Source organism: Taudactylus pleione, unplaced genomic scaffold (genome assembly GCF_031769625.1).
Source record: "Taudactylus pleione unplaced genomic scaffold, aTauple2 ptg001080l, whole genome shotgun sequence".
Lineage (NCBI taxonomy): Eukaryota > Metazoa > Chordata > Amphibia > Anura > Myobatrachidae > Taudactylus > Taudactylus pleione.
The window spans coordinates 803,827-822,336 of record NW_028285481.1 but is presented as its reverse complement, the minus strand read 5'-3'; the positions used below and the strand labels follow the sequence as shown (position 1 = coordinate 822,336).

The 18,510-nt window shown below is 42.2% G+C and overlaps 1 protein-coding gene across 1 annotated transcript in view; it reads left to right on the top strand.

Moving 5' to 3' along the window:
- The window catches only part of LOC148453847 (IgGFc-binding protein-like), a 66,688-nt gene that overhangs the window by 32,734 nt on the left and 15,444 nt on the right, over positions 1 to 18,510 (top strand). Inside the window, exons 5-10 of the mRNA XM_088461621.1 lie at positions 5,420 to 6,018; positions 6,550 to 7,117; positions 8,110 to 8,705; positions 13,498 to 14,077; positions 15,669 to 15,868; positions 16,249 to 16,390. Of these exons, the coding sequence (XP_088317747.1) occupies positions 5,420 to 6,018; positions 6,550 to 7,117; positions 8,110 to 8,705; positions 13,498 to 14,077; positions 15,669 to 15,868; positions 16,249 to 16,390 (2,685 nt within the window). The remainder of the gene's footprint in view (positions 1 to 5,419; positions 6,019 to 6,549; positions 7,118 to 8,109; positions 8,706 to 13,497; positions 14,078 to 15,668; positions 15,869 to 16,248; positions 16,391 to 18,510) is intronic.

The window sequence follows — 18,510 nt, the reverse complement described above, 5'->3', positions numbered from 1 at the left end:
ACTCAGTGTTGCAAGCCATCTGAGCCTAATGTGCAATTGCACAGATAACAAAAATCGGACAGCTGTGAGCGAACGCAGCCTAGCGAGTGGGTCTGAATTGGGCCTTTGGTTCACATTATGCCTTACAGCTCCCTCAGTTCACAATGCCCTCTTGATAGACAAATAAATCAAAAGACTCACATCTAAAGGACATAGAAATGCAGACATACATAGGAACTGACAGAGGCAAATAATCAAAATTAGAGACAAAATATACACCTTCATACCCCATCCACCTGCACCTTTTGTGCGATCAGACTCCTCCACATGCCTCTTAAATGCCATCAGACTCCTTCATATCACCCTTATTTGCCATCAGATCTTTTGTATACCCGTTACATACCATGAGACTTCTATCCATACTGTACATATTAAATAACATAATACTCCTTCATATTACCCTTATACTGTATGTTGTCAGACTTCTACACATGCCCTTTTATGCAATCAAACTTATCAACATCCCTTTGAAATGTCATCAGACTCCTTCATATTCCCCATATATACTATCAGACTCTTCCACATGCCTCTTATAGGCCAACTACTCCACATGCCTCTTATATATAATCAGACTTCTCCACATGCCTCTTATATGCCATTAAACTCCTCCACATGTCTCTTATATGAAACGAGACTCCTTCACATGCCTCTTAAATGCCATCAGACTCCTTCATATCACCCTTATTTGCCATCAGATCTTTTGTATACCCGTTACATACCATGAGACTTCTATCCATACTGTACATCTTAAATAACATAATACTCCTTCATATTACCCTTATACTGTATGTTGTCAGACTTCTACACATGCCCCTTTTATGCAATCAAACTTATCTACATCCCTTTGAAATGTCATCAGACTCCTTCATATTCCCCATATATACTATCAGACTCTTCCACATGCCTCTTATAGGCCAACTACTCCACATGCCTCTTATATATAATCAGACTTCTCCACATGCCTCTTATATGCCATTAAACTCCTCCACATGTCTCTTATATGTCATCAGACTCCTTATGCCTCTTATATGTGATCAGACTCCTTCACATGCCTCTTATATGTGATCAGACTCCTTCACATGCCTCTTACATGTCATCAGACATCTCCACCTGCCTCTTATAGGCCATTAGACTCCTCCATATGTCTCTTATATGTCATATGACTCCTTCACATGCCTCTTATATGCCATCAGACTCCTTCACATGCCTCTTATATGCCATCAGACTCCTTCACATGCCTCTTATATGTCATCAGACTCCTTCACATGCCTCTTATATGCCATCAGACTCATCCATATGCCTCTTATATGCCATCAGACTATTTCACATGCCTCTTATATGTCATCAGACTCCTTCACATGCCTCTTATATGCCATCAGACTCATCCATATGCCTCTTATATGCCATCAGACTATTTCACATGCCTCTTATATGCCATCAGACTCATTCACATGCCTCTTATATGTCATCAGACTTCTCCACCTGCCTCTTATAGGCCATTAGACTCCTCCATATGTCTCTTATATGTCATCAGACTCCTTCACATGCCTCTTATATGCCATCAGACTCCTCCACATGCATCTTATAGGCCATAAGACTCATCCATATGCCTCTTATATGCCATCAGACTCACCCACGTGCATCTTATAGGCCATCAGACTCATCCACGTGCCTCTTACATGCCATCAGACTTCTCCACATGCCTCTTATATGCCATCCGACTCCTTCACTTGCATCTTATAGACCATCAGACTTCTCCACATGCCTCTTATAGGCCCATAGACTCCTCCACATTCCTCTTATAGGTCATCAAACTTCTCCACATGCCTCTTATATTTATTTAGTTATTAATAGTTTCTTATATAGCACAGCATATTAGGTTGTGCTTTACAATTGGGAACATTTATAGAACAAAACAGGGTAATAACAGAAAGATATATAGGTAGGAAGGCCCTGCTCGCAAGCTTACAATCTATAGGGTGCCATCAGACTTCTTTATATGCATCTTATAGGCCATCAGACTTTTCCACATGCCATTTATATATGCCATCATCTTATAGGCCATTAGACTCCACCACATGCCTCTTATAGGCCATCAGAATCCTTTATATGCCTCTTATAGGCCATTAGACTCTTCCACATGCCTCTTATAGGCCATCAAACTTATCCACATGCCACTTATAGGTCCATGGACTCATCCACATGTCTGTTATAGGTCATCAAACTTCTCCACATGCCTTTTATATTTATTTATTTATTTATTAACAGTTTCTTATATAACGCAGCATATTCTGTTGTGCTTTACAATTGGAAACATTTATAGAACAAAACAGGGTAATAACAGACAGATATATAGGTAGGAAGGCCCTGCTCGCAAGCTTACAATCTATAGGGTGCCATCAGACTCCTTTATATGCATCTTATATGCCATCAGACTTTTCCACATGCCATTTATATATGCCATCATCTTATAGGCCATTAGACTCCACCACATGCCTCTTATAGGCCATCAAATTTCTCCACATGCCTCTTATATGCAATCAGACTCCTCCACATGCCTCTTATATGCCATCAGACTCATCTACATGCCTCTTATATGCCATCAGACTCCTCAACATGCCTCTTAAATGCCACCAGACACCTTCATATTTCCCTTATTTGCCATAAGATCCCTTTACATGCCCTTTACATACCATCAGACTCCTCCACGACCCCATTATGTCATTAGAACCGCCATATGCTTGTTATGCTTTCAGCACATCCAAATTCATCCATATGTCCCTCTCCATTATCTCCCCATTTATATTTGCCACTGGAGACCTGGGACAGCACACTGGCTTTCCTCATCTGATTCCTCACTGGAGTGCACTCTGCCCATTTGGCTGCTTTCCATTCCCACTACCACTATAAGTGACCTTCCCACATTGTGCCACATTTTAATAGACACATGTTAATAGCATTAATAAAATATTGTCCTTAAATGCTAACTAATTAAGATCTTGATGCACCAAAATAGTTGACAAGTAGCAATCGATTCCCACTTTTAGTTTCTATCGTCGGTCTAATATCTTACGAATAAACATTCCTGTTTTAATCCTAATAGCAAAAGCAAAGTATACAATAAGCACCCCAAAGTACTCTGGATCATTAAAATATGTAAATTCAATAACTTTAAATTATTGGCTTGTTCATCCTCCTTATGTCACTTTTACTAAATGTGCTTTACCTACTTGATGCATAGTGGCTTATTAGCTATATATTGATCATAAGGAGGTTGGATGCAGTGACGTGCGATGCCTCCCCAGCCAGGTAAATGGCTGGGGAGGCACTGGCTAGTGTTAGAGCCAGATTTAAACATACATATATGAACCCAAGGGTTCCCGTGGGCATTATACAAAGGTGCAGCAGTATATAGTGCTGGGAATTTGGGTTTTGATTACAGATTTGTGGAAAAAAATTGACAGTGGAGGCAGTTCCTCACCTGCCAAAAGTTTTGACTATAAAAATTATTAGAATAAAACAGATTTGAAAAAAAAATATTACAATGATACAAAAAAGATATTTATAATATTTTCTTCAAAATTTTGACTAGAAAAATGCTAAGAAAAAATTAGAGCATACCTAAGAATGACAGGAAAGGCTCTGAAAACCTACCTTACCAGACTGCACATCACTGGTGGGATGTAAGAACTTACTTATTATTGAACAAGAGCAAATACAAGCTACTAAATTAAAGTCAGCTGAAGGTGTTGAACATAACTCTAGTTTTGCAGTTGTCTATTGTGCAACAGAATATTTGTAATGCAGATATAGGACATAATTCAATAGTGCAAGCAGTGTCGATGTCAGACACAATGGAGACTACTGTACATGTACCAAAGTTGCACTGTGCTCAAGTGGCAATAGGTTTAGGGTAGAGGTCCCACCGAGGACTTTTTCAGAAAGTGAGTAACAAATGGTCAATGTTTGGGGGAAGTAAAGGGGCTACAAAAATGCTGGCATGTCGGGAACCATTATCTGAGTGTGCCCTACTCAGCTTCTGTGAAATTGTACACAACTGCAGAGGCCTCGGCATCTTGGGTGAGACAAACATTCTGTAGGTTGATGTCTCTGTGCACAAGACAACAGCTAAATCATTAGAATACTTTCTCAGCATATAAAATTGCAGTCAGGACTGGATTTGCGTGCACTGCTCAATCAGTCCCATGGTCACTTTCTGTGACCTGGGATTTACGTAAGTTATGTAGGAGATGGTGTTATGTGCTACTTCAAACCAGTAAAGTTTTGTACATGGTTCATCCAGTAAGTGATTGCCATAAGTATAATACAACTCTGGCATAGCCCTGAAATGATTTGCTATTGTTTTCACTATCCTATCAGCATATCCCACAATGTTCTTTATGTTATGAGCCACTGCACTAGCCACAATTGCTCAAATTCCCCCGCTGGGTTTTGGTCAATGTCTAGCAACCATGGATGTCAGATGACATAGTGACATCAGCTGTGGGGCATTGTGGTCACGGTGATTGCCACAGCAGACGAGATGCCTCTCACTGTGCTCTCATCCAAGCAGCTATTGCACAGCTCCCTAACTAGGGGGCTGGCTTCATAGGACAGTCTGATTAGTCACTGAGAGGATAAAAGAAAGGGAGAGTTTAGCCTCCATGCCAGTTATAGCAACCATGCCCTGCTCCCTGAAGTCCCCTGCTGGTTCTTGTTTGGTATTTATACTCTGCTCCAGCTATTTAGCGTTCTACAGCCTCAGATTCTGTCATTGGATACTTCTGTGCATTGCTGATATCTAGTCATCCATTTTTCTAGTCCTTAGCTCTTGACTTTCCAGTCAGCTGTTTTACCATGGTCTTAGACCTTGTTTCCAGAAACTTTGGTTACCATGCTACCTGTCTCTCACATAGTCTTATTACCCTGCAGTCACTGGAGGTACTTGCATTATCAATCCTGAGTTAAGTCCTGATGGCATCCAAGAACCAGTGAGAACATAGTTCTCTATGAGAAAATGGTGACCATTATAGGTGAAGACCTCTTTAGCATGGTTCTAAGAGTTTATGCAATCTCCTAGGGGAACCCTAACACTTTAATTCAGTATTTGTTACTATGCTAATAGGGTTAAATTCAACACTCATTTAAATTCCAATTACTAAAAGTGTGTGGTGTTGAATTTTTCAGATATATTTAAAGAGCTTTGACCCATGCATCTTTTTCTAAAGTCTTCTGGATCATATAAGGGAATAGATGGACACACTTATTGGCATACAAGTAATACTCCTACTTTATCTTCAGGCCTGCAATGAAAAATGATTTATAAATTAAAATGTGAGGCATGCAGGTTTATGCTAAATATTGTGTCTTTCTTTCACAGCAATGAAATGCCCTGAGAACAGCCAGTACAAGCTATGTGCTCAAGCATGTCCACTTACCTGTAACGATGATGCCAAACCATCGGTGTGCTCTGAGTCATGCGTGGAGACCTGTCAGTGTAAGGATGGATATGTGCTTGATGAAGGAAAATGTATACCCAAGGCCAACTGTGGATGTGTCTACCAAGGGAAGCTGTACGCAGCCAATGAGAAGTTCTGGGGTGATAGTAGGTGTGAGAAGCAGTGCACTTGTAATCCTTTCACGAGGAAGGTTGAATGCAAATCCACCCAGTGTAAGTCTTCAGAGAAATGTTCAGTGGTAAATGGCATCCAAGACTGTTATCCCACATCTTATGGCACTTGCTCAGCCACAGGAGATCCCCACTACATCTCTTTTGATGGTGTGAGATATGACTTCCAGGGTACATGCATCTATCAGTTTGCTGGACTCTGCAAGAAGTCAGAAGATCTGGTGGACTTTCAAGTCAATGTTCAGAATGAGAACAGGGGGAGCAAAGTAGTGTCGTACGTCTCTGCAGTACAAGCCAAGCTCTGTGGCTTTGATATTGTCATCAACAGGCAGTTCAAGAATAGGATTTTGGTGAGTTTTTTTCCCAATTGTCCAACAATTATGCTGTAATCGCAATTCTGTGAATTTTTTTCAATGTATTTTCATTGCACCAAGAGGGGTTGCTTCTGAGTCTGCTGCGACCGCTATACCGACTTTTGTCGTAGTAATGTCTGCAACTTTATGCTCATGCTATTATCAGCCTTTCCCATGCTAGGTGCAGAATCCCCATTAGCGTATGGCCTCCAATGTACACGATTAAGCTTCTAAGTTCAGAACCACTAATGTGATGCTCCCATGACAGGTCCATCAGGGGTGATATCTTCGTAAGTCTGTTTAGCTACCTCCCAGTCACTCAGTCAATCCTACGACTCTGTACGCACACTACGTAGAACACATTCACCGTGTGACTTTGAGCTTAAGACACATGCGCAATCACAAAAAAATGCCAAGTATGTGAATATCCCCATTGTTTGTGACTCAGAATGAGGACAAAAGTGTTTTGAATTATATTTTTTTCCCCAATATGGAATATGTTTAATTTTTTATTTTTCCCTTTTGCAGCTGAATGGTATATTAACAAACCTCCCCTTCATAGTTGATAATGGCAAGCTGTCCATCTACAAGCAGGGTAATGCTGCTATAGTCCAGACAGATTTTGGTGTACGTGTATCTTACAATTGGGAAAATCATGTTGCTGTCACAGTTCCTGGTAGCTATGCTGGAGCAGTGTGCGGTCTTTGCGGAAACTTTGATGGGAACAAGAACAATGATTTGCTAATGAAAAACAACCAGCTAACCTCCAAGCCAACAGTCTTTGGCAATAGCTGGAAGGTGCAAAATGTGCCTGGTTGCTATGAAGATGACAAAGCAGAGTGCTCTAAATTGGCGGAACTGGAACTTCGACATACTAACAACAAGCAGGGATGTGGAATAATTACAGACAAGAATGGTCCTTTCCGGGAGTGCCACGCCAAGATAGACCCACAAGGTCACTTCAAGAGCTGTGTGTATGATGCTTGCTTCTACGAAGGCAGAGAAGATGTTATTTGCAAATTAATAGCCAGCTATGCAGTCTTGTGCCAAGAGGCTGGGGTCACAATATACCCGTGGAGAACCAACAAGTTCTGCAGTAAGTCTAACTTGCAAAGTTTAAAGGACTCTCTGTTGCTTTTTATAAATGGTCAATGACAATGTTGGATAGCTGATAAGAAAATGATTATAACATGGTGTCACAAACCCTGCCAGACTCGCAGATACATCAATCTGGATCAGCTGGTTGTGATGCCGACACACCGCGGTCACTTACCAAAATACATAATTCTTCTGCCATCACATAGACTGTTCCAGAGGTCTGCGATCTCCAAACAGGTTAATAATAAATCACATTCACATTACACACCGATATGTAGCATGGGCCTCACCAGGCACGCAAGTTCACAAAGAATCACGGAGAATATGCTAGATTAAATGTGTTTAATCCAAAAAATATTTTCATGCTTAGTTACAAAAATATTGATAAAATGACAAACAGATTATAAGTAAAATATTTTCTAAAAATAAAATAGAGAAATAACTCAGAGTTCTTAAGACACTTACAATAAATTGATTAGCACTGCTAATGGGGTGGGGGATTTTATGCCCCAGAATATCCTGGTGCACTCACAGAACATCTGTCTGATCCCCAATGAGTGACAAGCAATTTTGGAAGAGCTGCACTCTTCTGGTCCTGAAAAAGCCCTCCTAGCCCCATCTTTCTGATTAACTCTCCCAGTGTCAGCTGTTAATGCATTATGTGACTTATACACATTCTGCTCTTCAAATAACACAAGACAATTTTACATTTTCCTCAACTGGTCAAAGGGCCCCATATAAACATTCTTCAAATCACATGAATGGACATAAATCGTTATCAGCCCCTCCTCCTGGTATGGCTGGCTTCAAAAGGTTTACAGTCCATCAGCCCCTCTGGACACACACAGGTCAATTAAAGGACATCAAATGCAGCTGCTTCATTACACATAGTTCACAAAATATAATTTCTGGTGATTATTCTTCAGATAAACGCCACACATGGCTTTATGATAACTATGGGATGTTAAACTTTTGGTTTTTCCCCTGCAGGTCCAGTTTGTCCAAAGAACAGTCACTATGAAGTATGTTCATCTGGCTGTGCCCCAACATGTCTATCGCTTTCACCTCCACTGGGATGCAAGCCTACATGTTCCGAGGGATGCGAATGTGATGATGGTTTTATCCTTAGTGGGGGAGACTGTGTCCCCATTTCCCTGTGTGGCTGCAGCTACAACGATAAATATTACAAGTCTCTTGAAATATTTTTCCCCAATGGGTTCTGCAACCAGCAGTGTGTATGCACCACTAGTGGAGTGGTGGAGTGTAAGGCTTTCTCATGTGGACCCAATGAAGAGTGTAAAGTCATTGATGGAGTCCAGAAATGTCAACCTGTAGGTTCTGCTCAGTGTTCTGCAGCCGGTGATCCTCACTACATGTCATTTGATGGACGGGCCTTTGATTTTCAAGGTACCTGCACCTACACACTCACCAAGATGATCACAAGCAAAGAAAATTTGGTACCCTTTGCCATCAATGTGGAAAATGAAAAATGGGGTAATGGAAAGGTTTCTGTCACTAAACTGGTGTCTTTTGAAGTCTACGGATACAACTTAATTCTTCAGTATAATGTCCAAGGTCGGATTAAGGTATGATATTTTTAATGTGTTATTCAGTAACTACATAGAGTAGGTCAGGTCTGAAGGGCAAATGTTTTTTTTTTCTTAAATGTCTTTAAATGGTTATACTGTTCAACTATTAGTGTTGGGTTTAGGATGCCGGTGCTCAGGATTCTTGTGGTTGGAATCCCAATGCCGGCATCCTGACAGGGTTAGGATACTGACACATGTCGGTAAGTATCCTAACCCTGCCCCTACACTTAATCCTAACTCTCCTTTACCACTTCCTAATCCTAACCCTCGCCTAAACCTAACCTCTACCCTAGTGCTTTACACTAACTCTCCCCCTAGTGCCTAACCCTAACCCCCAACCCTAATACTAACCCTCCCCTTAACGCCACTACTTACTCTCTGCGGTTTGTATGCTGGAGATGGGATTCTGACTGGTGCGTGTTGGCATCCTGACAGCCGGGATTTAAACTACATCCCATTACAAAAGTGCTATTATCTAGAATTCCAAATTGTACATTTTCTAAGAAACCATATTTTAAAACACTTGAAAGCCCAGAGGTTGGATACTACCTTCCATCCATGTTGATTTAGCCAAATATATGTCTGGGCAGTCAAGAGTTGCCTTCTGATAGCTTTCCTAATTTGTTTTTAGCATTAAAAACCCAAGCTGTCTAAAACTAATTATAAAAAAAACAAAAGTCCTGTGTACCGTTGGCTGAGGGTTAGGGATGTACTGAGGTGCTAACTCTTTATTACATGACAAATAAAAACATATAATGGAGGTCTGCGCTATTCTCGTTGTTAGTATATGTTATTTAATGATAAATAATTATGGGAATACTTAACTTCAGTGCATGTGCAATCACTAGGTGGTGATGTGAGATGATTTATTTCAATAAGTTCTAAATGAGCTGATATGTACCCCTCTCATTAAATGGGAAGGGTAAGGGGGAGGGTTAGAATTAGGGTTGGGGGTTAGGCACTAGGGGGAGAGTTAGTGTAAAGCACTTGGGAAGAGGTTCGGTTTAGGCTGTGGGATTGGGTAGGGTTAGGTTTAGGCTAGAGGAAGGGGGTTAGCTTTAGGCACCCCCCCTGGGAGACTTAGTTTTAGGCAGCCAGGAAGGGGGGGTAGGTTTAGGCACTTAGAGAGGGGTTAGGCACTTGGGGGGGGGGGGGGGGAGGTTAGGGTTAGGCACCCCTAAGGGAGGGTTAGGGTTAGGGGGGGTGGTTAGGTTAGTTTAAACTCACCTGTAGCACAGTCAGAATCTTCACTTTTGCCATGCAGCCGGCGGTAAATCATACCAATTCCCAATACGTACCAACATGAAACTCTGAAGAAATATTGTATTTATTTGTATTTTATGTGTGGAATGCAGCATGAATAATTATGCTACTCCTATTCCTCCATGTGCTGGGTGAACTGCAAGGCAAAGTACATAGATGCTCATTAAAACTAAAAAAAAAAACTATAAAATGTCACCCTGGCGAAAAAACACAGTTAATGGACTTCAGGGTGGTCACACAGTGGTGTATGTCAGTGTGTGTTGGGGGCTGTGTTCTGCTGGGGCGGTGTCCCGTACCCCCAGTTGCACAACTTACCCTTGTCGTGTTCACCTCCTGGTGAGCAATGCGGTGATGTTCCTCCATCTGCCCGCTGCCTGCTCCTCTAGGGTGACAGTGTGCGCCGATCGTCATGCTGGCTGGGAGCAGTGTTCTGACTGGCTTGCCGTGAGACTTCCGGGTCCGTGTTGTTGCGAGACTCCACGGATCTCGGGTCTCTACTGTGTGACGGACGCTCAACTCGCCCGGTGAGTACACTGAAGTTAAGTATTTCCATAATTAATTATCATTAAATAACATATACTGTAACAACGAGAATAGCGCAGACCTCCACTGTATGTTTGTATTTGAATGAATGGGGAGAGGTTACCTTATAAGGTCATGCAGCTGAATAAACAAACACTCCATATGTTAGCGTAGCGCAGGTTCCTCACTCTTTGTTAGAAATACATGACAGATAATATCCAGTCAAAATGGCCATAAGTAGGTCATTGTTCTGCATTATCAATTTTATATACACAAAGGCAAGGACTACCAAGAAGCACATGGTTTTGGCATTACACCATCGTTCCAGAAGATCAAAAAGCCGGATTCTACACATTTCTTTTAAATTAAAATTTGCATTTGAAAACCAATTTCAATTTCTTTCATGTTCTACCTGTCATTGATTAATGCTTACTAAGTGTAAGGATGAGGATAGCATTAGCATAAGGCATACCACTTTGAAAACAAAAAAACTAAGGAGACATGTTTTTATTTGGCACAAGATGGTAGAGGTCTGGGTACTATGACCCCCTACCCCATCATCACAGGAAACTTACAAATGCGTCATTATTAGTTGCACCAAACATCCCCTCATGGCGCACCATGTGCTGATCGACTCGGCCGTGCCAAGCTTCTTTCTTGCTCAAAATGTGCATCTTACAGTATTCGCATCAATACAACAACTAGAATGACAAAGCTACATTGCTAGATTACGCTGAACAATTTGATTTGTGACAATTGTACAGCTGTGCGCAAATTAATCTGAATCTGCATGCAAAGTGCTGCAATGACTTTTTCTCATCCCTGGTTCCATTGTGCTTCAACTGCGATGACGTACGAGTTTAAAACTAATTCCTGTGCAGCCCAGCTTCTGTAGGACACTGTGGGCCTAATTCAGACCCGCTCGCGAGCGCTGAGCGCTCGCAAGCGGGTCGATGTTGCCCAAGAGCGCATGAACACAATGGAGGCGTGCTGTCGATGGTGATTGACAGCACGCCCCCTTTGGTGGGCGTGCCGGGGACGTGGCTGCCCAGACAGAGGCGTTCCCATGGGAATGCCTACCGTCTGGGGCCGGCCCCAATGACATCACTAGTGATGCCAGTGGGAGTGTTTTTGGCTCTGATAGAGCCAAAAGCACTCCAGGGCTTACGGCAGCGAGATTCTACCGCAAGGGTCTCGTCGCAAGCCCGATGGTCGCGTTGGTCTTAACCATCGCGACCATCATTTTGGCTGCTCGCTATAGCTGTGGGTGGTCACCCACAGCTATGCGAGCGTCCAGGAGGGCGCTCCAAACAGTAAGAGGGTTGGCCCTGATTCAGAGTGAGCACTCTGTCAGAGTGTCCGGCTCTGAATCAGGGCATGTGCGCGATGTTTTGTTGCATCTGCCATGTAAATAAGATGCAAAGTTTGAAGAAATAAATGGTATGCTACTACTCTCGGGGCGGCTAAGTTGCGCTGGGCATCTTGCAGCTACTGTAGGTGAGGACACATCTGTAGTGTTGAGTTTTATTGTGTGATCACCCAACAATAACTTTTGATGGGGCATATTGTTTGAAAGAAAGAAGTCCCCTATTTAGACTGTGGAAGCATACATGAAAGTATGGGGAAGATTTTGTAGTGTCCTACCTATAGCCGGTGCTAACCTTTTTAGCGCACAGCGACGTCCTGTGCTACCGCCCCTTCCCTCCCTCGCTCCCACCTCCTGCGTGTATACCAACACCAGCTGGTGGGCGGAGGGTGGGGAATTCCGACTGATCACTGGTGAGTACTCTTCAGGCAAGCATCACCCGTCAAGCTATGGCACTCTGGGCGATGGCCCTGCTAGCCCATGCCATGAGCAGCCACTGGTTCTACCTCATCTCTGGAAAACGTTTTCTGCAGTGTAAAATTTCAAACATAACTCCCACCTTTTAAATGAGTGTGCCACTGAATCTATTGAAGACAGGACCAGCAAGAACCTTTCCCATTCCTGAAGTTTGTAGGGGGTTATCATCTGATCACCAGATAATAACATAGAAGTGGGCACATAGTTTGAAAGAGGGGCTGCTCCTGTTACAAAGGAGTATACCTCCAGGTCTGTAGGAGATGGCCAACTTTCAGCCTCCCTTTCTTGTTTACTTACAAACCTGCAGTGTTAGAGGTGAGAGATACTTCTCCTTTATTAAGTTATCTTGCTTGAGTTGGAAGTTATAAGAGGAATATGAAGTTGATAAAATTATGGGCCTGATTCAGACCCACTCGCGAGCGGCTGTCCGCTCGCAAGTGGGTCGATGTTATGCACTGAGCATGCGCACGACGGAGGGAGCTCCGTCGTGCGCATGCGCCAGACGCGACGAGCGAAGGAAAGTCCTTCGCTCGTTGTGTCCGATCAAAGGGGGCGTGCTGTCAATGTTGATTGACAGCACGCCCCCTTTGGTGGGCGTGCCGGGGGCGTGCCTCCCTGACGGGGGCGTTCCCACGGGAACGCCTCCCGTCAGAAGCCGGCCCACTGACATCACTAGTGATGTCAGTGGGAGTGATTTTGGCTCTGATAGAGCCAAAATCACTCCGGAGCTTGCGGTTGAAAACCTCAACCGCAGGCTCCGGCTCGCAATTTCGATGGTCGCGATGGTCTCGACCATCGCGGCCATCACAAAGCACGCTCGTATAGCCTGTGGGTGGTGACCCACAGCTATATGAGCGTCCAGGAGGACGCTCCATGAAAATGGAGCCCGGCCCTCATTCAGAGCGTGCGCTCTGCTCAGAGCGTACGGCTCTGAATGAGGGCCTATGGTCCTTCACTAGAGGTTGCAACTGTAACAGACATGTACAGACTTATAGTTGCTGTACTTGAATCTTCCTAACTCTACTCTGCTATCAGTCTGGTTGGTGCTAGATTTAATGGAAACTACATGTCAGTTAAGGTAAAGGTATATGTTATAGTTTAAAAACTTTCAAATTAGAACACTGTATAGTAAAATATCTATTTATGATATTTCTTACACAGATTAATGGAGTGTACCGTAATCTCCCAGTGAACTTGGAAGATGGCAAGATCCGAGCTTACCAGCATGGCGTCAGGGTTATTATTGACACTGACTTTGGTGTTCAGGTTAATTATGACCTAGTCTACCACGTGATAGTGACCGTTCCTGGAAACTATAAGGAACAGTTGGGTGGCCTGTGCGGCAATTACAATGGCAACAGAAATGATGACTTCCAGCTCCCTGACAAAAAGGTGACATCAGATGCCACTATATTTGGAGCCTCCTGGAAGGTTTCCATCCCTGGTGTAACATGTGACAATGGGTGTGGAGGCAGTGGTAATGCCTGTCCATCATGTGATGACCGAAAAGTAGAAATCTTCAAGACTGAGATCTACTGTGGATTCCTAAAGAAGGCTGGAGGTCCCCTGAGTGCTTGCTTCGCCACTATAAACCCTGATACTTACTTCAACAACTGTGTATATGACCTGTGTGCTGGTGTTGGCGATGGAAACATCCTCTGCAATAGCATTCACAGCTACGTTGCGGCATGCCAAGCAGCCGGTGTCACCATACAGCCATGGAGAACTGACGCATTCTGCCGTAAGTCTTAGTTTCTCAGCTTATGAATACAACCTATGATATGCAACAATATACAATAAAATATTGCAAATATGTGAAAGATATGACCCACATTTAAGGATAACCATTGCAATACATACAATTGTCTGTGATTGTCTAATGGTATCATAGCTACTAGTCCCAGGATGCTTGAGGGCCACATATTGTTGAAGCCTTAATGTTTATATTATTTATTATGTTACACTAACTCACCATACCATTATTCTGTAGCTACCAGACATATAGGGCCTGATTCTGAGTTGATGATTTCTGAGATTGCTTTAGTGTCTTGCCCTAGTCTTGTCTACCACTGTATGCTAATGCTCGTATCAGCCCTTCCCGTGGTGTACATGCATACATCTGATTGTGGAAGGACTGAGACATCCACTATGAGCGTCTTCAGTTGCTGTATACTGCTTAGTGCTCCACCATCGGTTGCACCACTAAAACGTGCACCAGCCCTATGGTAAGAGTAGACTTTCCATCTCCTATGTGAGAGATTGAACAAATATGTACTCAACCACTTCAGCGACACGCCAGTTACACTCCCATAACAAGCGCACATGGCACACCATTTTCATGAGTCTGTATAGTGAATGGCCACTTCCCTGGCACCTTCCTAGTAATGCACAGCATATTTCCAGTCCATTTCTAATACAGCATACAGCATGCGCTGTGCAACCTCTTAGTGAATTAGACGCATGTGTAATGACTGGAATTCACTGAGCATCGACTTTGCGTGTGACTCAGCATCAGGCCCATAACATTTATATACATTTTTACTTTGATTAAGGCATAATTCAAGGTTAAAGGACCCTCATTTTGTGTATATAATATGACCGCTGTACTGCATATTAATGACATTGTGGGCCTTATCCTGATTTGCACACAATCCAAATGCAATGCTATTGGTCACAGAGCTTTTTTCAACAACTGCGCATGTGCGGAAATTTCAAAAGACTCATAAGGCGCACGCACTACACAAGGCTTAAACACAAAGGTGCTGTGCTATTGAGACAGACTATCAGAGATGTGGAAAAGTGAAAAGGGTCCGTTCAGGGGGCATGTTATGGAAGTGTCGTGGGCATGTTATGGTACTATTGCGGGCGTGTCGGTGAAAGTGGCTGCAAACACAGATGCAGAACTGCAGGCATAGGAGGTCGTGGTCAGATGGAGACACTGCACCGGCCATATTGCTGGTACAAATTAAGATGGGGTAACCGGTATTACTGCATGTAGAGATGCTGAGAGTGGGCGTCACAGTCGTTGCACATTCTGCCACATGGATGTACACAAGGGGAGGAGTTTGTAGTGACATTTGAATAGAGTGACAGAAGGCCCATTCACCAATAGATGCTGACTATGAATCAGAACCTGTAGGTACTGATCAAGCTCCTCTTTTGAAATATCTGAGCTTTGGCCTCTGACAGCAGGCAGTGAGATATTCGCCAATAATTACTGGTGTAATTCACATGTCCCCTCTACCACAAGAAAGCAAAATGCTTTGGACCATTAATTTTTTTTCATTGTTGACATATTACCTTGATTAAAATGTTTTATTTTCTCAAACTAGCTATGACCTGCCCAGCCAATAGCAAGTACAAAGTCTGTGCCGATGTCTGTTCTACAACGTGCGCTGGGATCACCGATCCAGCCAAATGCCCCACCACCTGCTCAGAGGGCTGTGAGTGTGACGATGGCTTCTTCTTTGATGGGAAGAACTGTGTGTCTATGAACAATTGTGGCTGCTTCGAAGATGGACAGTACTATCAGGTAGGTGTACCTGCTCTTGAGGTAGGTCTGGCATAATAAAGATAAACCATTTCTCTAACCATAAGAACTTTCCAGGTCTCCCCTGAAGGAAAAGCACAGGATTTACTGTAGTTATTGACCAAATTACAACTCAATGGAAAGAGGAGTCTTTACCTTGTGGATACTTTATGTAATTCATTCATAACGCTGGTTAGCTACACTTGTTCTGTGTCGGTTTGAAGGTCAGAAAACCATATTTCTAAAGTGCTGCTGTATACAACAATGGACTAAATAATCTGTATTTCTTTTGCAGTGACCTTATTTTCTCATACAATATTAATGAGCTTTTTATGTAGTTACAACTGTCTCTTTACTGGCTTGTCCTGCTTTAATTTCAACAGCCTAATGAGCAAGTTCTATCCAGTGATTGTAAAAAAGTTTGTTCATGTGGCCCAATGGGGGGACTTATCTGTGAGGACACCGGCTGTGCGGCGGATGAGAAGTGTCAGATTACGGATGGTGTCGTTGGATGTGTTAATATAGGTAAAATAGGCTGATCAATAAAATATATTGTATAATTCTTAAGGTGCGTACACACACAATGATTTTTGTAACGATTTAACTATAACAATGTCATTATCTTTCAATTGTTCAAAAATCGTTCAGTATAGAACGATAAACGATGAACGATTATCGTTCATGCGGGTTCACGTTTGTCGATTGTAGTTTGTAGTTCAGTCAGACTGCCCAACTGAACGATTTTCAATAGAAGTTGCAACATTTTTCTTTCAACACAGAAAATCGTTTATTAAGTAAAGTAAAACCAACTACTTTGTAAAATGATTTTCATTCACTTTTTCAAGAGAAAAACTGAACGAAAATTGATCAACGAAAATTGTTCATTACTTACTTCGTTGTTTGTGTACGCACTTTCAAGGTGCATATACACACAACGATTTTTTTGAACGTTTATTGATAACGATATCATTTATTGTTCAATCATTGAAAAAATCATTCACTTTCTGAGTTAAAATGATGAACGATTATAGTTCATGCGCGTTCACGTTTGTAGTTTGTAGTTCAGTCAGACTGACCAACTCAACCATTTTCACTAATGGAATATGCAAAAATCGTTTGTAGTTAAAAAAAATTGTTCATTACATTTAGTAAATGAATGATTTTACTAAACGATTTTCGTTCATTTTTCCCTTGAAAAAATGAACGAAAATCGTTTACTAAAATCGTTCATTTACTAAATCGTTGTGTGTATGCAGCTTTATTCATTAGTCAAACTTCATTGTTCAAGATAGAACTGTAATTAGGTCTGTAGGGCATTGTTCATGGATAGAACTGTAGGTAGATCTGTAGGTCATTGTTCATGGATAGAACTGTAGGTAGGTCTGTAGGTCATTGTTATGGTGCATACACATGGTCAGATTTTTCTTCAGATCTGAACGATAACGATTTAAAAAATCAATTGATCGACGAACGATGCATGTTCCCGATGGTCAGATAACGATATCTTACATCTGATGTTTTTGCAGTCAGATTTGGATGATTCCACTAATTTTATTGCAGTCAAAAATTGTTCATAGTTTAAATCATTCAAATCGTTCAAATCGTTGGTCAAATCGTTCATCAAATCATTCAGATCATTCAATCGTTCATCTGACACATCTGTCAAATCTGACCTTGTGTATGCTCCATTAAGGATAGATCTGTAGGTACAGTAGGTCTGTAGGTCATTGTTTAGAATAGTAATGAAGTATAAATACTGTGCTAATTGCTTGCATCTGATCTAAGAAATGGCAGAATAAATATCAGTTGGCACTCCAAATATATAAAAAAATATTTATTTAATCACATACAATTACTGACAACACTTATCCTTTAGATATCAATAAAAGTGTTATTACAAAAATACAGTATCTCAAAGAGCCGTAACTAGACTATTTGGTGCCATGTGCCAGAATGAGCATTGCCGCCCCCCCCCCTATTTTTTAAACAGGGAGATAACACACCTGAAAAAGGGCCATGGCCTCATGGGGAAGGGCCAGGGTAGAGATAGGGGAGGCCAGGAGATGCTGGGAACAAAATAAGAGGAAGCTACAAGTGAGAATGATAATAAACAGAAGATTTACAGGTCCGAACAGCGCCCCCTGACCTGTGGTGCCCTGTGCCACGGCACAGGTTTTACCACCCTACTTACGGGCCTGGTATCTCATTAATGATAAATAAATTGTTCAGCATTACATAATCCATCTTCTCTACTCATAAAGTGTTCAGTATTCAATAGAACAACAATAGTCCTCCTCAAATAATTATTTATGACGTGTTTCTTTGACCAGTATTAAAACTGATTCAATAAATATCTCCCTGGGGCGCTATTATGAACTTATATTGCGCATTCCACTGTATATAAGCAATGTCACAGATTGATGTATTTTGCTTCTGACCGTAGTCCTTGTATAATTATGGTGATCTCTCTCTGTTAGCACAATTTGTGCTTCCCGGATGTGCTGGCTGAGGGTAAGTCTATATAGAGCTCGCAAAACACACAGGAACCAGCTGAGGGGTTTGCCATTCATGCAGCGGTCCAGTCCCGTATGCAGTGCTGCTTTGCCAATTGCTGACACCATCGGTGGTACACACAACTGGGGTCC